Raw genomic sequence first — 24,020 nt, 5'->3', positions numbered from 1 at the left:
CCGTTAGATGTGTTCTACATATTAAAATCTGCTTGGAGACCAAATTTTACATTTTTTGGAATTTTTTTACTATTTATTAAGCCACTTTGAAAATCGCTGATCCAACGGTGGCTGTTTGGAACAGTAAAATCAGAAGCCACCGTTGGATCAGTGATTTTCAAAGTGGCTTAATAAATAGTAAAAAAATTCCAAAAAATGTAAAATTTAGTCTCCAAGCAGATTTTAATATGTAGAACAAATCTAACGGTTCAGATTTATCATTTGGACTTTAAAAATCAGAAATTGAATCGGTTGCACGGGAGGGTTAGTGCAAACGTTTTGATATTAGCCTATCTCTATATATATATAGAGTTAGGCTGCGGTGCTATGGATAGCATAGAGGCCTCTATGCTACGGCTCAATATTCGAGATTTCAAAATCCAAACGGTCGATCGGAACCGTTCATCTTATTCTCCATATTAATATCTGCTTGGAGACCAAATTTTACATTTTTCTGAATTTTTTTACTATTTATTAAGTATTTTACAAAATTGTTGATCCAACGGTGGCTGCACAAAACAGTAAAACCGTTGGATTAGCGATTTTCAAAGTGGCTTAATAAATAGTAAAAAAATTCAGAAAATTATAAAATTTGGTCTCCAAGCAGATATTAATATGGAGAATAAGATGAACGGTTCGGATCGACCGTTTGGATTTTGAAAACTCGAATATTGAGCCATAGCACGAGAGGCCACTATGTTATCCATAGCACCCCAGCCTAACTCTCTATATATATATATTCTAATAATAAAGTTGATCATCTCTTCATTTATATTTCATAAAGAACAAGTTGTCATTGCTTAGAAAGAGAAAGATAAGAGAAATCGCTTTACGGTTCTTCTGACGGTTTGCGAAAAACGTTTTAACTTTTAACTGTTGTTCTACATATTACTATGGACAAAGGTATGTAATCTATTTGACTGATTTACACGTGAAGACTTTGATATCTAAGATCTTTGATTTGCTTTTGATGATTTTTAATTCCGCTATCGAAACTTTAAAGATGATTAGTTGTATTTATTTTTTATGATTGTGTGTAAGTAGTTGAGCACGAGAACGTCTACTTACAAACAACTCAATTCTTCTGTCAAAATTCTGCAGATTCATTTAAGCACCATATGCATTTAAGAGAATGATCAGTTTCATGATGCACACATCAATTTCCATCAATACAAATGCTTGAAGTATCCAAAACTATGCACTGTACACCCCCACGTAAGCATTACTGACAGAGCCAATCCAGAAAGAACCATCTCTCTCATGGACCTCACTAATTGAAGTTGTGAGTCCGCCATTCAAGGCCTCTATAATTTTTCCGTCTTGATTCAACCTAAAAGCTACCGGGTGCTCAGGGGCTGAACCAGCCGGGTCATCAATCTTAAGTTGGTTCATGGCTACCCAGTATCCCCCTCTAGGATCTCTAGTTATGTTATCTGGGTAACCAGGCAGATTGACAAAGAGCTCGAATTTACCGGTTTTTGGGCCCCTGATCCAGTACTTGTGTATTTGGCACAAGGAGGTTAAGGAAATAAGGAGGTGACTGTTGTCATGGCTCATTGTTATGCCATTAGGGTATGTGAGATGGCCTTTTAACACAGTGAGTGTTTTTGATTGCACGTTGTATTTCATCAGCCGTCCAGTTGTGTCATTGGTAAGAACCACCATATAATGTTCCCTGCATGTATAAATTTGCAATGGTGAGGTTGGAAGAAAATACAGATAAATAATTATCAGTATGAAACTTGTAATCTCATCCATGATCAAGCCAGTTTGACTATGATTATCAGTTGTTTTTTACATTGTTTATAACCTTTAATTAATTTCCGTATTCTGTGTGTTTTATATTGTTCAATGATCTGTTATGGGCTTGTGTCCGTGAAAAGGTAAGGTACGTAGGAGCGGATTTTCGTCTTTCATTGATATCTGTCAAACAGCAGATAGTAATTTCATTGAATTTTAAACTATGCATCTCTAACATTGGATATTTAAATACTATGCTATCCCATCCATGAATTCTTCCACTTTTTGCCAACAGATCCGCCAACTCATTGTAACGTTTACATGTTTGCATGAGAATCCCCTATGTTTTTTCATCAGGTGCCATGTTTGGTCTACCAGTTAAGATAGATTATTGTTGCCATTTAATTATGAATGTGAGGCTTTACGTCTATGAATCCATAATTGAACCTGGAATGTACCCAGAACTATCTCTACATATACAAACATAATTGCTGGAACCTGCTTTCAAGTAAATTAATAAATAATAAATGTTAGCTGCAGCCTAGTCCAGGTTTTCAATGTGGTCATCCGTTTACAAGTAATATGTAAAAATTCCTCTGTTCCGGCCACTAAATGCTACCAACCTTTAGTTATTTATTAGTTGTAACCATAACAATAAAAACTACATTAACCATGCAAGGCACATATATGCTCATGCACCCATGCACTCTATTAAAATATCCACATGCATGAGAGTGCATGCGCATACTGAATTGTTTGAAACGAGTCCAAGATGTATATCCACCTGACACTGTTCATTGAATGAAAATAAAGATTAATTCAAGGTTATAATGTTTTAAAACAGTAAAGCAGTTTGATCTAGCTACCTTCTGGTGATGTGGGTGCTGCTATCTGTGAAATAAACCTCTCCAGTTTCTTGATCCACATCCAACCCATTAAGAAATTTAAATGCAACACCTCTTGCCTTGGACGCCAGAACTTTCACCAGACCGCCTTTGGGTCCCACTGACAGCAAACCACGGTAGGCATCCGCTATGTAGAGATTTCCGGTGGCATTGTGGAATCGTAGACCCAAAGCTCTACCGCACTTGCTCTCCAGCATCTCGTTTGTGTTCTCAATGCAATCTCTATCACTGTTATTAATAGAAAGTTAGAAATATCAAATATGTAAAGAGTAATGTGTTAATTATCTTTGTTGGAGGAATCCTTTAGACCTGTATTCTAAGTATGTATGAAAATATTTTTGATAGGCGTTGGAAAATAACGCAGAGAATTATCGGATTTGACAAAATAATTAAACGTAGTCATGCAATTCTGATCTGCTTTACAGGGAATGTAACATATTCCGAAAAGATGAACTTCAGTGATATATATATATATATATATATATATATATATATATAGAGAGAGAGAGAGAGAGAGAGAGAGATGGGCTATGGTGCATTGCAATGCATGAATCATCTTATGCATTGCACTATTAATAATGGATTTAAAATCCAAACGATCAATCTGAACCGTTCATCTTGTTCTTCATATTAATATGTGCTTGGGGACCAAATTTTACATTTTTTGGAATTTTTTTACTATTTATTAAGCAATTTTGAAAGTCGCTGATCTGATGGTTCAGAAAATTTTACTGTTTTTTACTGTTCACAGCAAAACAGCAATTTTCAAAAATACTTAATAAATAGTAAAAAAATTCCAAAAAATGTAAAATTTGGTCTCCAAGCACATTTCAATATGGATTAAACATCTAACGGTTCGGATCGGTCGTTTAGACTTTAAATCTATGATTATAGTGCAATGCATAAGGGGGTTCATGCATTGCAATGCACCATAGCCCATATATATATATATATATAGAGAGAGAGAGATGGGTTATGGTGCATTGCAATGCATAGGCCATGGTGTGCATTGGACCATAAATCACCGATTCAAAGTTCAAATGACCGATCCAAACCGTTCATCTTGTTCTCATATTAATATGTGCTTGGAGACCAAATTTTATATTTTTTGGAATTTTTTTACTATTTATTAAGCCACTTTGAAAATCACTGATCCAACGGTGGCTTCTGATTTTACTGTTCCAAACAGTCACTGTTGGATCAGCGATTTTCAAAGTGGCTTAATAAATAATAAAAAAATTCCAAAAAATGTAAAATTTGGTCTCCAAGTACATATTAATATGGAGAACAAGATGAACGGTTTGGATCGGTCATTTGGACTATGAATCGGTGATTTATGGTCCAATGCACACCATGGCCTATGCATTGCAATGCACCATAGCCCATCTCTCTCTATATATATATATAGCTAATTTGCTGTCGGTAGTGTTGCCGCTATTTTTTTTATTTTGTGATGTCCAAACAATAAATTCAAACCGTTAGATGTTTAATCTATATTATAATCTACTTGGAGACCAAATTTTACATTTTTTGAAATTTTTTTACTATATATTAAGCTAGTTTGAAAACCGCTGATTTTCAATGCTGCAGAAATTTACTGAAATCAGCGGTTTTCAAACCAGCTTAATATATAGTAAAAAAATTTCAAAAAATGTAAAATTTGGTCTCCAAGTAGATTATAATATAGATTAAACATCTAACGGTTTGGATTTGTTGTTTGGACATCACACGGCTAAATATAGCCCCGGCAGCACCTCTGCTGAAATGCTGCCAGCAGCAATTTAGACAGACCCTATATATATATATATATATATATATATAGGATAATTGACATGCATGCAGATAAGGTCAATTGTATTTGTTTGTCACTTCGAGTTCTGGTCAACTAGCCAGCTTAATTTTACACTTTAATGTGCAAAAATACAAAATGTCATTGAGAGTTTGAGACACCTCAATCCAAAATGTGAAATTTCAAAATAAACTAAAACCTCAGTTATGCATGCTTTTTGTAAGCAACATATTAATAAATATGTCTCATTGAGACACTGAGTAATACTTAATTTATTCATAGTACGTACCGATGCATCGAGTTGTAGGCAAACTCACTCCACCCGAGCCTTTCACCTTGCCACTTCAGGATTCTTCCATTAGAGACCCCGGTATATGGCCCGTGGCCTTTTGGGTCGAAGGCTATGCTCTCGGGGCCCACCACCGTGTTCAGCTTCAGCTCATTTTGGCTCTCTGGCTTATCAATAATCTTCGTCTCATAAGCTACACTAATATTGGAAGAAAGGAGAGCAATAAAAACTACAATGAAAGGTAAGTGTTTCATTTCCATATGTAGTATATATTAAGAAATTAAGAAGAGTTTGGTTTTAAGTGATTGATGTATATATCTCGATATATCGATGTATGTCCCTTTTTATAGACAACAAAGAACAAAGGGTGCCTTGGGTACGTGATATCTGGAATCCGTTGATATGCATTGATGCCAGTACACTGTACAGCAGATTTGAACCGCCTGATGGAAGTTGGATTGTTCACATCAAATCAAAACGGAATCTGCTCAGATAAAAAGCGTAAGAGCATCTACATCGGCAATAGCTTATTTGATTGCTAAATCTACGTGGCAGTAACTTTTTTGATTGCAGCTTTGTACATCTATTTCTTATTAAGCAAATTTGCTTATAAAGAAATGTATTCTAAATGACAACCTGGCAAAATACTCCTCTCCTATTTGTTTTCTAGTTACCATGGGTGTCGGAAATAAATCAAAACTAGTTGCTGGAATGTAGAGCGTTGGAAATCAAATTTGAATTAATTTTTCTTTAGCCTATTCAGCATTCCTTTTTATTGCAGCGATGCAGATGCTCTAATATTTGTTAATATTCTAGGCAAATAAAATCCGGTTTAGTGAGTTTTTATTGAATGGATATAGTCCCTATCATCATTCCAATATCTTTGGCTAAAACTATATCTGCATGCACCGGCATTTAATACGCGAGGTTTATGATGCTATACAGAGCTTTAAATGCACGAAATTAATTATCATGTTCGGTCCAACCAACTTACCTGTAGGGGTGTTAATGGGTACAATACGGGTAGGTTGGAACCATTTTCACATCCATACCCACTAAGAATTGATCTTATTCCTACTCTATCCATACCCGTTAAGAATTTGTCCTATCCTACCCTACTCATACCCGTTAAAATTAGCGGGTAACAAAACGGTAGTGGGCGAATAACGAATAACACAACTATAATAATTTTATTAATTTTTCAAATAAACTATCAAAACTTATTATGTCATGCATATGCAATCACAATTACTAATATAAAATTAAAATTAAAATATGCAATTAACTTTAAGTAATAATTTTTTATTATAATAATTATTTCAGTACCCACACTGTATCCACGCTACAGTATCCTCACTTGGAGGAATAATGTATTATGGTCCCCACTAATTATTATTCTAAAAAAATATTATGTAGTCTCAACTAATTATTATTCTAAAATCCCGGCAACACCCTTTCTCTATGGTCCCCCACTAATTATATGCCCCCGCCCCTTTCAAAGTCTCGGTACTAATTTCGCGTCAACATTTCTCTAACAAAAATAGCTGACCTCATAAAAATAAATACTTCAGTGCATAGATATAAATACTTTCAATACTTAGATATTAATACTTTCAGTGTCATATGTAAAAAAAAACTTATATATTTTTACCTTCATAGATATAAATACTAGAAGATAAGATATTAGCACTTTAAAAAGTAAGATATTAATACTTTGATACGTAACTTGTTATGATAATCTATTTTCGAATTTCCCAATTATTCCCACGTAAACCTTCCTCTAACAAACATAGTTGACCTCATAGGTATAAATACTTCAGTGTATAAGTATAAATACTTTCAATACTTAGACATTAATACGTTCAGTGTCATATGTAAAAAATACTTACAAGTGTAAGTATAAATATTTGTACGGCGAGATATAAACAGTTGCGTGACGACGAGCTTGAAAGTACTTCATCATAGATCTCATTTGAAAGAAAAAATTGCATAGATATTAATACTTTAAAAAAATCAAATTGTGGAGTTTTTGCGATCCCCGTAAAAAGTTATATGTAACAACCCGAAAAATTTAGTTATTTTTTATTTATACCGAAAATATTTTAATTATTATAATATACTTACTATTTAAAAAAAATGAAACATAAATTAAGTGAACAAATACATATTAATATATTATATTTCGATTATTCATTTTAAAGTGACAAAAGGGGTAACCGCTGGGAATATATAATAACCGGTTTTATATTTTATTATTTATATCTATAATCATTTTTAAAATAAATATTTAAAATAAAAGAAAAGACGTCTTTAGACGGTTATCCTTAAAATTGAACCCTCTGTAAATAAATCTCTCTGTTTGAACCACACCCCTTTATTTCATTTTATTATTACCGCATCTCTTTGTCTTAACTGTTCTCCGTTTTAATTTCTCTTATAAATTCCCATACCCAAATTAGACTCAGATAGGTACTATCTGGCTTCTTTCTTTCTTTCTTTTTTCTCCGCAGCCACAAAAAGAGAGATATTAAAATAAAAGAAGTGTTTTACAAATAAATTGGTGATATCAATGATTATTCGATTGTATGTCCAATTGAATTCCGACTACGTCGCATTGATTTTAAACTATCGTTGCAATCTGATTTGAAATTATGAACATCTCGCTATCAAGTAACCGGACTTCTCTATAATATGTGTTTTCGTTTTGTATGGTTGATTTGAATATTTGGTATTGCATATTGGATTATGATGGCATATTTAACGGGATAGCAGGTCTGAGGTTAGAATTTGATTTGTCCGATACACGGGAGTTGCTAGTCGTGGTTGGGACTGATATGCGAGGAATGCTAGTCGCAGTCGGGTTTGATGGTTGAAAATGATGTGACTTGTTTTATGGATAACCTAGACCAACGTGCTATTGCTAGTTAAATATGCGTGCATAATTAGATGTGTATTTGTGTGGATTAATCCGGCCTATTTAATTGATTGTTAAATTAAGCCAATTATAGAGAAACGCGTCGTTAAATAACCGGTTACTGAGCTTTGTAGCTGACTTCGTTTTGTTATTTTGTTTTCTTTTCTGTTGGCGACATAGGTTGACGGGCCAAAAAAAGGTGTAAAGATGCTTATATAATCACGCTCCGGATGGTAAAAATCTGGGATGTGACATTATATTTATGCATTTAATTTTCGGTGGTCCCCGGATACTGTAGCGCAGGTATTGTTATCTTCGCGCTTTAAGAATCCACGCAATAAATAATTGTTCACATCATAGGTATAAATACTTCCGTACATAGGTATAAATACTTTCGTTCATAGATATTAATACTTTAGAAATAAAATGAATTGTGTAGTTTCTACGATCCCACGAGAAATTATATTTTCACATTTAATTTTCAGTGGTCCCCCTGCGGGTAGTGTAGCACAAGTACTATTATCAGCTATTCAGCTCCCTTTTTATTAAGCAAAAAAAAAATCAAAATCACAAATATCTCTTCTAAGAAATTCAATTCTTTAACTAAATAATAAAATATTCAAATAAAAAAGTAAAATGTTTAGCATAATATTTTTGTTATGATATAATTTATTTTATATAATTACCCATTACTCAACGGGTACGAAATAATATTTACCCGTAGCCATACCCGTTTATCTAACGAAAAAAAATTTTACCCATATTCAATAAGTTAACGAAAAAAAAAATCTTACTTATACCCGTCTTATCGAATATGATACGGGTAGGATAAACGGGTGTCATTGACACCCCTACTTACAGGAACAAAATGTTGTTCCACCCTTTACCCGTTTGCTATTCAGTAACTATTCAGTGATTTATAGTCCAAACCGATGATTAAAGCGACTTAAATGTTGTTCCACCATTCAAATTGCAAACTCCACAACAAATTAATTAATTCAACCTGACTAAACCATCAATATATATTGAATTATTGGGCCGCTTTTAGCTGGATGCCTAAATGTGTCGGGCACAAGACAAAAGAGATGATGTAATATATATATATGGCAAATTCTGGAATGGACCAAACGATCCATGACAGCATTACTCTATATATATATATATATATATATATATATATATAGTAAGGCTACCATACATTGTAATGTATAAGTATTTTTGTATATTGAACTATAAATTGCTGAATTCAAAGCCCAAATAACAAATCCAAACCGTTCATCTTGTTCTCCATATTAAAATGTGTTTGGAGACAAAATTTTACATTTTTTTTAAAATTTTTACATTTATTGAAAATCGTTATTTTTCAGACAAATTTGGACATAAAAAAACAATGATTTTCAATAAATCTAAAAAATAGTAAAAAAATTTCAAAAAAATATAAAATTTGGTCTCCAAACACATATTAATATGAAGAACAAGATGAACGGTTTGAATCGCTTATTTGGACTTCGAATCCAATGATTTATAATCCAATGTACAAAAATATCTATGCATTGCAATGTATGGTAGCATTTCTCTCTCTATATATATATAGTTGGACTATGGTGAGTTGCAAAGTAAAAGTCTTATTATTAACGATCATATTTTCTATATTTGAAACTTCAAAGAGAGATAATGCAATTAATTAATATTGGGCCGCTTGCTCCATTTTCTTATGGTGATATACAGATCGGGTCAAGCGATGGAGGCAATGCACCTTGGAGAACACCTTCCTTCCTCCCGAGAACATAGCTGCATTGGCAGTTCGATCTAGTGGCAATCAACTATGCACATTGAGTGACATTATAAATAGGTCGTGCAAGGTGTATATAGAGCATGCAGCAAATTGAGGCAATGCACCTCCGTGCGTGTGGTAGAGCTGGTAAAGAAGCTCTGATCCCAATTGGGTCTTCTTGCTGCCGCACTTGATGTCACTGCAAAAGAAATCCTCAATTAATTAAGTCCTGATTAGTGATATAATATGTAATAATGAAATCCCATAGCAATAGAAAATGTTTGTTCACCACTGCATATATATATATATAGGGAATATGCTAGCTATGCTATGCATAGCATAGAACCCCTCCATGCAACGGCTTGGATTTCGAGTTTTCAAAATCCTAATGGTCGATCTGAACCGTTCATCTTGTTCTCCATATTAATATGTGTTTGGAGACCAAATTTTATATTTTTTGGAATTTTTTTACTATTTCTTTATATTTATTGAAAATCGCTGTTTTCAGCAAATCTGGACCATAAAAAATAGCGATTTTCAATAAATCTAAAGAAATAGTAAACAATTTCCAAAAAATGTAAAATTTGGTTCCCAAGCACATATTAATATGGAGAACAAGATGAACGGTTCGGATCGACCGTTAGAATTTTAAAAAGTCGAAATCCATGCCGTTGCATGGAGGGGCTCTATGCTATGCATAGCATGCTAGCATATTCCATATATATAGTTTGTTTCTCTTTGTAATTGAATGACATAGTTATTACTTTCTTATCAAATAGATCAAAATTAATATGATACCCAAAAATTAATCACTATTTTTTTCACTGACTAGTATGGCCCACTATTTAGGTAGTTCAATGCGGTCTATATATTATATTTCCAGTAGTGTTATTTACGAGTCATTTTTATTTATGATATATTAATATTTTTTAAAACACTTCTAGAAAAATAGATAGATAGAATTTCAATATACTAAAAGTACCATGAAAATATTTTATTTGACCCAAATCAAAAATTTTAATCCAAACATTTTTTTTTCCAGCAACACACTAAAAAAACATTTTTATTTTTTTCGAGCCACAAAATTTCGGCCTAAATAATATTTCGTGGTCCTTCTATATAGTATATTTAAATTCTATGATATTCATCTATTTTCGTCAGTGTTCTAAATAACGCGCTATAGCGATATAATAGCGGCGCTATAACGTTTTTGGACCTTGAACGCTACGCTATGGGATAAAAGTGCGTTATTTCAGCTACGACTGTTATAGCAGTAATAGTGGTCCGCTATCTATGCTACGCGCTATAGCGCACGCTATGGTACATAGGTTTTTATATAAAAGCACAAATTGAAAATTAATTTTAAAGATCGATTTTTTCAAGGTTCAGATTAATTTTATTTTTAAATAGGAAAAGATAGATAGTTTATTCCATAATGTCTGTGTTTTTAATAGAAAAAATATATATAATCTATACCATGATACTTAAGTTATTTTTAATGGAAAAAGAAGATATTTTATGATATTATTAGGGATATTATGAATAGTAATTTGTACTGATTCAATATAAATATTCTAATTCCTTAATTAATTTTATATTACTTATTGATCTATGGGACTTTATATAATATTTGATAATTAGTAGAAATATAAAATATAATTTTTTTAAACAAAAAATGCTATGTAAGATAGCTTTCATTATAGCTATGGCTTTTCTTTTAGCCTTTCCGCTATAACGCGATAATCGCTATTTAAAACCTTAATTTTCGTTAGTAGTCCTTCTAATACATATAAATGATAAGATATTTCATCTATTTTCAAAATTTAACCGACCTTCTAAAGTCAGCCGAACTAAAATCTGTTCAAAGCTTCGGAGAAATGTACCACTAAATATGCTAGCAGTGGGGCAAAATTCGAATTTTCAGAAAATTGAGGACTTGTTTGAAAAAAAAAATTGTAGGATATGAATCAAAATTTCGGCATGTCTTTCATCCCTCACTTATATTTCACATCATTATTTTTGTTTTCAAACTTTAAACATACCATTTTGAAAACAATAATATTGTACCTATTTAAAAAATAGTAAAAAGTTGTCAAAAGAATATAAAATTTGGCTCAAGAACATTTTATTATGGAAATCTAGTTTAGAAATAAATCGATAAACACCTTTAATCCAATGATTAAGAGTTTAAGACTATGCTCCGTCTGGAAATAATATCGCAAGTTTAAAATGTGATTGAAATTTTGTTTTTGAGTATTTAGAATTATGAGACATGACTCCAATTTTTATTTCAAAAAATGTTTGATAAACACAATTTATTCGTGTTCATTTGACATTATATTCTTATAGAAATAAAAAGATAGGGTTGTTTTGATTTGCACCACCTCAAATAAAAAAATAATTTACAGATCCGTCCATCTAACTTTATTTGAAGTTGTAAAATTTAATTATTTGATTGATTTACAAAAGACAAAATTTATGGTTGAAAATTTTAACAAATAGATTTATTTGAAGTTGTAAAAATATACTGTTCCAATACAATCCAACATTGTTGATGTATAGTCACAAGATTCGCGAATATTTACAAATAATTCATTTTTTTGTGATGCCGAACCGAACATCAAATTATTCGGTTGACCGAACTTTGACAAAATTAAACCCGAATAATTTACAAATTTTACGAATTTTTCCAAAAAAATTTCAATTTTTTTCCAAAACTTTTTTTTTTGCTCTCTTGCAGGACTAAGATCTCTAATCCGAATCATTCCCGAATAATACCAAATTATTTTCGAATCATAAATTTTTAACCTCACCAAACCAAATCCGAATAATTCATTTGCCACTATGATTGGAAATCAAATCCGTTGCTATTATCTTCCCGTGAACAGTAACCTACTATCCCTACTTTTCCGAATCTAATCGTTCAATTTTTTTCAGAAACAAATCTCAAAGCAACCTTTTTTCAGAACTTTTCTGTACACACATCTCGAAACAATTCAATGTCTGAATTTGAAAAAAAAGAACACTGTTAATGCACAAAAATAACAGCAGATTTATCCTATGGTTGACGCTAGGCATTACAATCCAGAAACTTGACAAAAACAGTAGCATGGTTTGAATTTTCGAAGAGATTTAAATTTGAAGTGAGGGAATTAGAAAACAAATGTCCAAATAACAAAATCGACCAAATGCTAAACATTTTGTACTGAAAATCCAAAATAATATGAAATTTCCAAATCTACACCCAATTTGTAAAAAATTCAGAATCTACCCAATTCTCAAATTATTTTGCGGATATGAGAATCTGCCCAAAGGGCAATTTCTAGATCCGCAAAATTATTTTGTGGATCCAGGGCCTGGATCCGCACAATAATTTTACGAATTGGGCAGATTCCAATTTTTTTGCAAATTAGGTGTAGATTTTGAAATTTCATATTTTCTTTGGATAAATGAAAGTTTCGGCTATTAGTTAGTGCAAATGCAAATAAACAACCACAAAGAGACTAATATAAACCATAAGATTATCCTCTCTAATTTTCCGATGAATTCTCTCCAAAGAACAATAATAACAAACTACAATAGGTGATACCTATTAATAGAGGGAAAAAAGAGGCATCATGCCATCTACCATCTAATTGTTACTTAGCGAACATCTATACAAAGAACGAAAGAAAACATAAGATTAAAATTTTAATTGAAGAGTAAAATTTTGATTCCTAGGTTTAAAATTTGTCAGCCTCTTCGACAAATCTGAAGAGATACCTCACAATAAACTGCCTACTATCTTGCTCAGCATCTTTACCTCTAGCCGAAATCAAGCCTCTTATTACCTTTGTATAAAGAATCTCCAACTGAGGCACCCCATACCCTTCAGTAAATTCCATAAAACGCTGTTTTGCCGATTCCATCTTTTCTGAGAAATCAGCATCCGGCATTTCGGTATCTTTAGTTTCATCCCCAGGCGGGGAACTGGAACTGATGTCAGGTGTTGCATTTACCTCAATGGTTGGAGAAATCTTCTCGGGCCCATTTGAGTTGGGTTCTTGGGCTGGATCTGCTTGTAAGGAATCGGGCCTCATTAGATCATGGTCGGTGTTAGGTGCTTTGTCATCTTTAGCTGCACCTGAGAAGGTCACCAAAATATTGTTAGATAATATAACAAGAGTGAGGCTATGGTACTATGGATAGTACATATTGCTCCGTGCTATGGATCACTATTTTATTTTTATTTTCAAGGTCCAAACAGTCGTTTGGAACCATTCAACGTGATCTTCATATGAAAATATGAAAGTATACTTGCAAACTAAATTTTATATATTTTTTAAATTATTTTACTATTTTTATATAGGTAAAAAAATATCTACTTTTGAATGGTATAGAATCTTTAGATCAAGTGATTTTCCTACCTATCTAAAAAAATAGTAAAAAAAATTCTAAAAAATATAAAGTTTGATCTACAAGTACATTTTCATATGAAGATCATGTTGAATGTTCAGATGAATTGTTTGAACTTTACAAACAGAGATATTGACCCATAGTACAGAACAATATGCGCTATGCATAGTAACATAACCTCACTCATAATAATTAGCACATCAACATTAATAATCCTTAAATTATTCTCCTTTTTATGAGTTTTTCATTTGAGGGTTTCAAATAGTTAAAGAGAAAAAATAAAGAAACATGTCTCCTCTTTTACAGATAAGTCCCTACATATTCATTTTTTAATAAGGTAGGACCATTTTAAGAACATTCTAAGAAAAAAAACTTATAAACATATATGGTAGACACATTTATTCAAAATTTGTAACATTACCATGAAAAAGTCATATCGCTGTGCATTTGAAGAATTTTGAACAAACGAAAGAAGAGGAAAAAAAAATACCTGATTGGTCATTCTCAGTGCTTTTCTTTTGACGCTTTAATACCTCATAGCTTTGAGATAGGTTAACCTCAGGCTGCACATTGCGAAGCCGTGCACTTGCTCTTGTGACAACAGCCAGTTGTGCTACCGGGTTTGAATTCAAAATCGACCCGGTATCACCATCTTCCTCAAAGTGCAGTGGGCCCCCTTGCTCAGCTATCTTGTCACAGGAGGAGACCAGTGCTGGGTCCATCTGCGAAAGCATGCCTTCCACCTGAAACGGTAAAAATCCTAAAAATTTTAAAAGGGGGAAAATGAGAAACAACTTATCTCTCACTACAAAACCCCAAAACTACACCCCAAGTTCATGCATCTTTCCTTTAGAAAAAATATTTATCAAAATATCTTTTTATTTTATCTAGTTTTTTTCATCTTCGACTTTATTTCAAAATGTTTCTATTATTAAAAAAAAAAAATCTTTAACTTTAATCTTTCATGATATTTATAATTTATATGAATCTTTTACCAAACTCTATTCTTGTTTCTATTGAACTTTGTTTTAATGAACAAAAAATGAAGTTTTAAATGTAATGAATTTTTCAAATCTATTAAATTAAAATTTTAAAAAAAAATACATAATGAATTTAGTTTTATTTTCTTATTTTGTAGAACAATTTCATCCAAAAAAGGGTCCAAAATACTTTCCTCTGGTCATTGTGTTCAGTAAAAGATTTCTGGGAGATAATTTACATGTGTTCAGTAAAGTTGTGTAGGTTAAAAAATTAAAAGTACAAGTTACCATATCACGAAGCTCACAAGCTCTACTGACAATTCGATATGCATCAGGACGCTCTGTTCCATTGTAGGCCTGTACATCACATACAAAATTTAAGAAAAAAAACACCAAGAAAATGTACATCACATACAAAATCAACAAGAGACATCCATAGAAAATTTTGGAACTTATGAGGAGAAAAAGGGAACCTTAGCATTGGCAGCGATTAGTTCGATATCCTTCATGAAGGCGGTGCAGGTCAGGTAGTGGCCCACGTCGACCCGCTGCAGCACAGTTGCCACATCCATCGGGTTTGATATAACTGTTTTGTAATCCGGTGCCTCCTCCTCTGGAACCGGGTAGTGGAACATTTGAAACTTCTTGTCGTACAAAATTCTATATGCACCCATTAAGATTTAAAATCACATGTTATCATAAAATTTAAAATCAGCTACCACTATCACTTCAACTAATAGCTGTCGGTTAAGTGTGTATTAGCACCCATTAAAAGGATTTAGTCTAGTCAAATGAGGATAACACTAGTAGGGTATCGATCTTCTCAACTGAAGCAATTGAATTTAAAAAAGCATAGTAAACTAATTTCAAACTTATAAACATAGTTGGGACCTTCATGTTATTAATGATTTATTAATAACGCAGATATTTATATATAGAGTGAGGCTATGGTACTATGATTGGTCCGTACTACAGATCAATATTTTCATTTTCGAAGTCCAAATAATAGATTTGAACTGTTCAAAGTGATTTCCATATGAAAAGTTCTTGCAAACTAAATTTTATATTTTTTAGAATTTTTCAACAATTTTTTAAATATGTAGAAAATCATTACTTTTGAATGGTCTAGAATTTTTACATCTAAGTAATTTTCTACCTATCTTAAAATATTAAAAAAAATTAAAAAAATGTAAAATTTTATCTACAAATACATTTTCATATGGAGATCATGTTGAACGATTCAGATCAATTGTTTGAACTTTAAAAATAGAGTTATTAATCCATAGTACGGACCAATACGCGCTGTATAGTACCATAGCCTCACTCTATATATAAATTCCACAAAAGTTGAGATTTACTTTTACCTGTTGCAAACATCTCTGAGGCACATCCTTAGACGACGCAACGCATGCTGCTCAGCCTCAGCCCTGGCTTTCAGTTCTGACAGCTTGGGTCCAGTCGCTTCCTTCGCCACCTTTGGAAGTTCTTTTAGGGTTTTGGAGTCCTTGACCTTACTTCTAGACTCTTCCTTTTGCAAGGAAACCACTGCCTCAAACAGTGCATCCAAGAATCTAGATCTATCCTCCTTGGACGGCTTGTCCACTTGATACCTAACAAAACAATAACAAAACAAAAGATTATTTTTAATTTTTTAAGTTTCATACATCACATGACGGCGAAACATTAATAATCTAAATCATTCCTCTTCTATGAGTTTTACTTCTGAGGGTCTCAAATTTTAAAGAGAAAAAATAAAGAACTTGTCTCCTCTTTACAGAAGACCTTACATTTTCATTTTTTAATAAGGTAGGATTCTAGGAAAAAAATATATATATATATATTTATTAACGTAAGGTAACTTCTAAGATTATAATTTTCTTATAAACATATATGGTGTAGCCATATTTTAATAAGGTAGGACAATTTTTAGAGACACATTTGTTTATTTTAGAATATTCAGTTCCTTCTATTTATACTTATCCACTTGATACCTAACAAAGCAATAACAAACCAAAACATTTTTTTTTGTTTCATACATTACATGATGGGGAAAAAAAACAATCACAGGATAACTAGAAAACACATACATATTACGTGAAGTGAAAATGGATGCGCAGTCCTCATCTAACTGATCGAACGAGACAGTAGAGGTTCCAAGCAACAGTACTGGGAGATTGGATGGTAGGTCGTCCAAAAGTGTCAATAACACAGCCTTCAATTGCTCATGTGCCTATGCAGAGCAGATATGAAGTTAGTATCTATATATAATAGTGTCACAAATAATGTTACATGATTACAGGTTTCTCCTCGACTTTCTAATACCACTTCCAGGAACTTTGATGGACATGCACGAGAATTACTGTACCGACCAGACCAAGAATTGTAAACAGAAAGAAGTTCGAATAAATAAAAAGGAACGATGAATATTCAAAAATAAACAAATGCACGGAGAAAAAGAAAAAGTAGCTTCCTGTCAAAATTGGGCATGCATGAAAGAAGTGTATATAACCATGACTCACAGTTTCCCACCACAGATGGAACTGAGGCAAGTACAGAATGGAGGGGGTTGTCCTTCTTGCTTCTACAAAAATATGCACCAGAGCTTCTTCAGGAGTCTTTGCACTAGCATCCGAAAGAAGAGATGGGAGTCCTACAGAATGAACTGGAAACTTCTCCAGTTCATGCAGAACAGCTGGCCCGACATGGTCCTGTTACACCTAATTTATATTAGCCAAGGAAACAAAATTTACTTAATAGTAACAGAAAAAAGAACATACATTTGCTATATAACACGTATTCCACTGAGAACTTACCAGTCCGCCCGAATCGTCGCCACAAATCACGAGGCGGGGTCTATACACAAGAGGTATTGCTGAGCCAAACGAGAGGAGCGAGAATTTTGAGACATTCTCATTAACGAAAGGAAAAACATCGGATATACGTTCCATGACCCCTTCTAGATGCCTCTTGAGGCAGGGGCCCACAACCTGAGACAGTGGTCTTGATTGCACAACCGAACCCCTGTGCGCTGCTGGGGTGATAGTCGACATTGCCTCCAAGAAATGGTACTTCTCGACCAGTACTGATTCCACATCTATCACAAATTTATCATCACTGGTATAAACTTGTGGGTACTTCTCTCTAAAAGCCCTAATCGCTGCCTCAGTACACAATGCCTTTAGGTCGGCCCCACAATACCCCACACAACTCGCAGCGAGTTCTTTTTTGAGCTCGTCTGAAGGTGGGTCTTTCCATTTGCGGGTATGGATATCCAGTATCTCAGTTCGTGCTTCATAACCTGGTAAAGGGAAATGGAATTCCCGATCAAACCGGCCGGGTCGGCGAAGGGCTCCATCGATTGCATCAATTCGATTTGTGGCACCAATTAAGACAACCTGGCCTCTTGAATCCAAGCCATCCATTAAAGCAAGAAGGGTAGATACTATGGAATTATGGATCTGTTCTTGTTTGCTTGACCTAACAGGTGCCAATCCATCAATTTCATCAAAGAAAATAATAGATGGTTGGTTTCTTTGTGCCTCCTCAAATAAAAGTTTCAACTGTCTTTCAGCCTCACCAACCCACTTACTTAACACATCAGCCCCCTTTCGCATGTAAAAGGTCACCTTCTGACCGGCCTTGGAGGCCGAGCATGCTAAAGCCCTGGCAATTAAGGTCTTTCCCGTGCCAGGTGGACCACATAACAATACTCCTCTAGGAGGGGTGATATGGTAATTTGCAAAGAAATCAGGGTATAACAAAGGAAAGAATACCATCTCTTTTAAAGCATCTATATACTCTGCCAAGCCACCTATATCATTAAAGCCAACATTATCATCTATTTGTAGAGGCTGGATATCAGCCCCGCCTTTCGAGCTGGGGCCCGCAGTCTGGACCCCAGGTGTCAGACAGGCAGCCACAGCACTGTTCTCACCCTGGTGGACCCACCCTGATGAGGCCATATTTAAACCCCATGCAGTTGACCCCCCCTGCATTTCCATACCACCAAAAAATAAAGGTGCACCACCGGCACGACCTGTGCCACGACTCCAAGGGACGGTGGGGCCCCCATCAATCTCATCAACCAAGAGAGAGTCGTCAGAATCATCTGGAAGTGAAAATCGCGGGCGCTTGTGCATGCGCGGCCCACCCTTCTTTAGGTACCTGCAACGGTTGGCACTTCAGATTTATTTATTTACTGCAATCATCAGAATAATATATACAAACCAATTTGGAAAATTATTATATTATCTAATACAAAATAATAGTTAATAATTAATTCAACAGAGCACAATGAAGATATAAATTTGACCAACCAAATAAAGGTACATTTATGAATCTATACATATTCTTAGCAAATTACAACAAAAACTATGCTACAAATAAAAAAACACATACCCACTGCCCCGCCCACGCCCACGCCCACGCCCACGCCCATGCCCACGCGCCATATTAGTATTTATTATTTAATAAAAAAAAAGGTGTAAGATCGATAACCCCAAACCTGGGAATACAGGGTCAAGAGATGCTCTTCTATAAGTGACTGAGAAAAAATTGCGGCTAGGGTTTTTCTTCTTGCTCAGGGATAGGGAAAAATGCTTTCCTATTTTACACAACTCTCCTAGTGTTTAATGTATATTCCAGATTCATTTGTATAGACCCAATAGAACCTTGAATCAAACTTTCCTTCAGTTCTGTGAACCTATTCTATATGAATCTTATGGAGGCCATGTAACGATTACAGTGAAATCTTAGTGGATTTTGTGTGGCCATAACTCTAGTGCTCCCTGGCCTGCCTATTTTGTTAAATATCTTGCTCAAAAGATTATTTAATCATGTTTGAATATGTTTATTGTAAAAATAATAATAATAATAATAATAATAATAATAATAATAAAGATAAAACACATAAATAGATCATAATCCCGAGTTCGGCTAGTCTGACATCGGTGTTATATGACACTAATTTCAAAATTGATTGAATAGACTTCAAACAACTAATCCGAACCGTTCAAACCAATTTACTTTAAGAGTGATGCATTTACATGCAAATTTTTTATATTTTTGAGTTATTTTAGTATCAAATCAAGCAGTAAAAATGTTGAAAAATGAATGTATCAAAATTAACTTAAAAGCTCACACATTTGACCGCTTGACTTGATACTAAATAAATTCAAAAATTTATAAATTTCACATGAAACACGCAACTAATAGAGTAGATCGGTTTGAACGGTTTAAATTCACTGTTTGAAGTTGATTTAATAGATTTTGGAGTTGGTGTTATATAAGCTAAAATGACACTGATGTTATACTAGCCGGACTCCATAATCCCTGGTATTTATTAAAAAAAACCAAGAACATTCACCCCCTCCCAAACCCCCTACATAAATGATTGAAGCAAGGACTTCAATTTTTAAACCAGTTGAAATAAAAAGTAATACCTCAACACATTACCTACATTGAACGTCCAACAGCGTAATAGGAAAAACAAGTAACGAGCAATTATAATCTGTTATTTTCCTCTTCCCACTATTAATTCCCACCTATTCTACTCTTACTACACATTTTGTCCTGGTGCTGACTTAACAAGCAACCGCAAAGAATATCAAAAATACTATAATTTCTCCTTTACCTGCCATTCCTGGGACCCGCAAGTCCCATGCCATGGTGCAAAACTCTACGTGGAGAATGTGGTGCCCGCTCCCGCTGCTTCTCCCCTTTGATAGGTGATGACCTACGCACCTCGGAGCGGTCCCGCAAATCATATCTCCTCCTCCCCTCTTGCTCATCATCGTCCTCCTCTTCCTCCTCCTCCGCTTCATCCCCTCCATCCGCCTCCTCCTCTTCCTCCTCATTTCCGTTTTCCCCATTGCTGTCCCCTTCTCCTTCTTCTTCTTCTTCCTCATCATCATCATCATCATTGTCGTCATCTTGTGCTTCGTCTTCGGATTCTCCGTAATGGCGAAGGAGTCTTCCCCCTGGGGCCCGCCGAGGGCGTAGGCCCTCTCGGCGAGGGGCGCTATTGGAATTTGACAACCTCTTGTTTTTTCGAGACGGGTATGTTGACACCTCAGAATGGTTGGAATTGTTTACAGATTTGTTTTTTGAAGGGCGATACCCAGGGGTCTGTAGAACAGCATTAAGACCAAATCAATATACAACAACAACAACCAAGCCTTTAGATTCCCATATTAATCGCACACATGATTGTGTTAATGAGGGTAGAATTTTAATTTTTTGAAGGTAGCAATTTTGCAGCTATAATAACAAAGAGAGTTATAAGAATTCACCATAAGGTCATCATCCTCCGAGCTAGAGGTGTCAGTATAGCCTTCAAGATTAGTTGAAACTTTCCTTTTTCTAGTTGAGCGCCTCAGGTTATTAGACTATAAAAAAAACATCACAGTTTAATCCATCAGAACAGCACACCAGCAATATATTGACTTGAGATGCATATATGATGGTTAAATAAAGCCTAATAAATGATTCTTTCCATCCAACAAAAAAGGAAAATCAATTTTATGGGTCAGGTATACCGGTCATATAGGGTGTTCCTAATTGCAAGTGCAAATACACCAAAACAGGTAAAGAAAATATTTTTTTTTCTTTTGTAATCCACAATTTTATTTACCATGCATGCCCAACACATAAAAATAACACTCCTGCTAAGTGAAAGGTCTAAGTCAGCAAAGAAAAAAAAAAATAGCCCCAGAATAGAGAAACGCTCACTTCAAATCTGGTTCATCCAAAATATTGTAATATAGCATCAACATCCACAACTAACTAGAATACCAGTTGGATAATTTGTAAGAACCGCAATATGTTGAGTGAAATAGTTGAACGTGACAGGCACATAAGTGTTATTTTCGAAGAACAGAAAGGAAAAATTAACAATACTTACATCAGTAGGTACATTACGGCTAAAAGACTTCCGAGGAGTGAGAATCTTTTTTGCAATTTGAGCAGCTGCAGTACGCTTTTTTGACTTCACTTTTTTCCTCATTGGTGATTGGTAGTATACAAAGCCCTTGCTATAGTACGTTGTTTTAGATCGTAGCCTGGCACTGGTACGTGTGGAAGGCGCCGACGTACCATTCTTGGACTCCATTGGGTTTATCCAGTTTTTTTATTTTAACTATTTTTTTTTCCTTCTATAATTCAGCACCACTTGCTCTGCATTATAGTAAATGTCATTTCAGGAGATTTCATTTGTGTTCTAATTTATATTTTGTGATGCATGAGATATCTGTCATTAGTCAGTAAACAAAACAGGAAATTTGGGTGAAATGCATATAATCATACAGAGATGTTTCCAATTGACAAACAGCAACTTGATAATAAGTTAAACTATTTGTTTGTAACCAAAGATACATTTGGTCAAGTATATCTATCAGCCAATTTAATAAATATGCCATTAAATTGAACAAAATGTGCATATTTCTAAAACCCTCATTTGCAATCAAGTCCTTTAGTTCAAACTGATTCGTATAAAATCAATAGCAATACAATACCTTTCTTCCTACCGTGCTCTTACAAAAATCATCTAAGCTAGCCACAAAGAAAAAACACAGACTAACTGCACAAATTGAAAATTGAAAATCAAACAAGAGCACAAATGATCAATAAAACCCTAACATCCTAAGATCCAAAAGCATCTTTATAAGGAGAACTAACAAATTGATTCAAAGCAAGAAAAATGGTAGAGGCAAAATTGCTTACCTGAGAAAATCGCATGTTAGGGTTTTCAAACCGCCATCGTAATCCTTGGCCGATTGAGAGAGAGTGAGAATTCGCGAGAGAGAGATAGAGAGAAGGAGAGAGAGCAAGGTACGCTGTGAGGCTACGAGGGTTTCTTCTCTCTCGTTTTGTTTTTCTTTTTATTTTTCATTTTATTTTCTCTCTTCGTTTTCTATAGGTTGAGTCTCGACAGGAACGAGGGCTGCTTGGGGCTAACGATTTTTAACAGAGCACTTTTAGCTCTATGCAAGGCACGAACTCTAGAATCAAAACAGCATTTCATATCGCTTGTACGCTTCATGAAGCTAAAACTACTCTGTTAAAATCATTACCCCAGCCTGGGCAATGCTATTGTTGCTTGGAGCCAAGGTTGTCAAACCGATTCCGTTCCGGTTTACATTTCGGTTTCGTTCCGTTCCGGATTATGAAATGCGAAATAATTAATAAAAACTCTATTAAATTTCGGCATCGATAATAACCGAACTAATTTTTAGCCAATCTTAATATTTCACGATGAATTTATATTGTGCATTGAACTATAGATATTTTCTCTCTTTTTAATGTTAAATTCATTGACAAATAAAAATTATTTATTACTTATCAATCCTACTATTTCACGATGAATCTATTACAATATGATGTATTACAATATGACGTATGGATATTTTCTTTCTTTTTTTAACGTTAAATCTATTGGTAATTTTATTAAAATTAGAAAAATGTTGGAAAAAAGAGCAATAATAGAAAAAAAAAATGCTCCAAAGCACTAGCTAATTAAGCTGCATATAAAAACTAGTTTATACCATATACATGCCTAAATTGAAACAAGGTGAGATGTACATTTTTTCACAACATTACAGTGTATTTCTTATTATTATATATTACATATTTATGTGTGACAAAGTTTGCAAGAAAGCACGTTATACACCGAGATACAAGCATGCCGTTCCAATGAGCAAGGCGGAACGACAACCGAAACGGCAAGCATGCTTTATTCGTTATTTTGTTACTTGGTAACTAATTCTCTCTTTTAACTTGTTATCATGCAAGTTTTCGTGGCTATTTGCCTTTAATTATTTTGATTTTGGAGAAAACCAGGTTTGTTGGCAAATTATCTTTACCATTTTTCGTTGAATTGGACATATTTTGATTGATAATACAATATGTAAAGAAATTTTGCTGATAAACTCCAAAAAGTTGAGCAAAGGAAATCCCTCGGATCTTCTGCGGCCACACTGATGCAGCGAAAGAGAAAATATCTATAATTTGGACTATATGAAAATTACATGGAAAACAAAAAATGAAAATGGGCAAGAGGTAAAGGGGATTGGCATTAGAAAGTCAATAAGATTGTCTCAAAAAAAAATTTATTTAAAGAAAATAATCTTACCGTTCCAATTTGATTGATGATAGCAGCAAAAATGCTCATAGATTTACTAAAAGCAATTATAATTTCAG

The 24,020-nt window shown here is 34.0% G+C and overlaps 2 protein-coding genes across 3 annotated transcripts; both read right to left on the bottom strand.

Moving 5' to 3' along the window:
• Positions 1 to 1,175: 1,175 nt before the first annotated feature.
• LOC144562415 (protein STRICTOSIDINE SYNTHASE-LIKE 10-like) lies at positions 1,176 to 5,020 on the bottom strand. Its single transcript, XM_078311960.1, has 3 exons — positions 4,763 to 5,020; positions 2,646 to 2,912; positions 1,176 to 1,714 (listed from the first exon to the last, which is right to left on the bottom strand). Exons 1-3 carry the CDS (start codon positions 5,014 to 5,016, stop codon positions 1,234 to 1,236), a joined length of 1,002 nt encoding a protein of 333 aa, XP_078168086.1. The 5' UTR covers positions 5,017 to 5,020; the 3' UTR covers positions 1,176 to 1,233.
• A 7,939-nt stretch (positions 5,021 to 12,959) lies between these two features.
• LOC144559731 (cell division cycle protein 48-related / CDC48-like protein) lies at positions 12,960 to 22,759 on the bottom strand. 2 transcript variants are annotated; one of them, XM_078308844.1, is made up of 12 exons: positions 22,545 to 22,759; positions 21,727 to 21,998; positions 21,116 to 21,211; positions 20,458 to 20,951; positions 17,639 to 19,004; positions 17,345 to 17,533; positions 16,913 to 17,055; positions 16,190 to 16,435; positions 15,299 to 15,485; positions 15,114 to 15,182; positions 14,336 to 14,588; positions 12,960 to 13,573 (listed from the first exon to the last, which is right to left on the bottom strand). In XM_078308844.1, exons 2-12 carry the CDS (start codon positions 21,931 to 21,933, stop codon positions 13,173 to 13,175), a joined length of 3,651 nt encoding a protein of 1,216 aa, XP_078164970.1. In that variant the 5' UTR covers positions 21,934 to 21,998; positions 22,545 to 22,759; the 3' UTR covers positions 12,960 to 13,172. The 2 variants fall into 2 exon arrangements, with proteins under 2 accessions (XP_078164970.1, XP_078164977.1); XM_078308851.1 differs by having other exon boundaries at positions 17,639 to 18,989.
• Positions 22,760 to 24,020: the final 1,261 nt, after the last annotated feature.

The sequence above is a fragment of the Carex rostrata genome, chromosome 1, assembly GCF_964058835.1.
Source record: "Carex rostrata chromosome 1, lpCarRost1.2, whole genome shotgun sequence".
Taxonomy (NCBI): domain Eukaryota; kingdom Viridiplantae; phylum Streptophyta; class Magnoliopsida; order Poales; family Cyperaceae; genus Carex; species Carex rostrata.
This window is presented reverse-complemented; position numbering and strand designations above follow the sequence as displayed.

Bases quoted from the DNA above. Each gene is read 5' to 3' on its own strand.
- LOC144562415 (XM_078311960.1), bottom strand. From the start codon at position 5,016: ATGAAACACTTACCTTTCATTGTAGTTTTTATTGCTCTCCTTTCTTCC. The intron at 2,913-4,762 runs GTACGTACTATG...TATTAATAACAG, and splicing joins GCCTACAACTCGATGCATCG to TGATAGAGATTGCATTGAGA. The intron at 1,715-2,645 runs GTAGCTAGATCA...TTATACATGCAG, and splicing joins AGCACCCACATCACCAGAAG to GGAACATTATATGGTGGTTC.
- LOC144559731 (XM_078308844.1), bottom strand. From the start codon at position 21,933: ATGGAGTCCAAGAATGGTACGTCGGCGCCTTCCACACGTACCAGTGCC. The intron at 20,952-21,115 runs GTGAATTCTTAT...GCTGTTCTACAG, and splicing joins CGGAGGATGATGACCTTATG to ACCCCTGGGTATCGCCCTTC. The intron at 15,486-16,189 runs GTAAAAGTAAAT...GGGTGCATATAG, and splicing joins CTCAGAGATGTTTGCAACAG to AATTTTGTACGACAAGAAGT.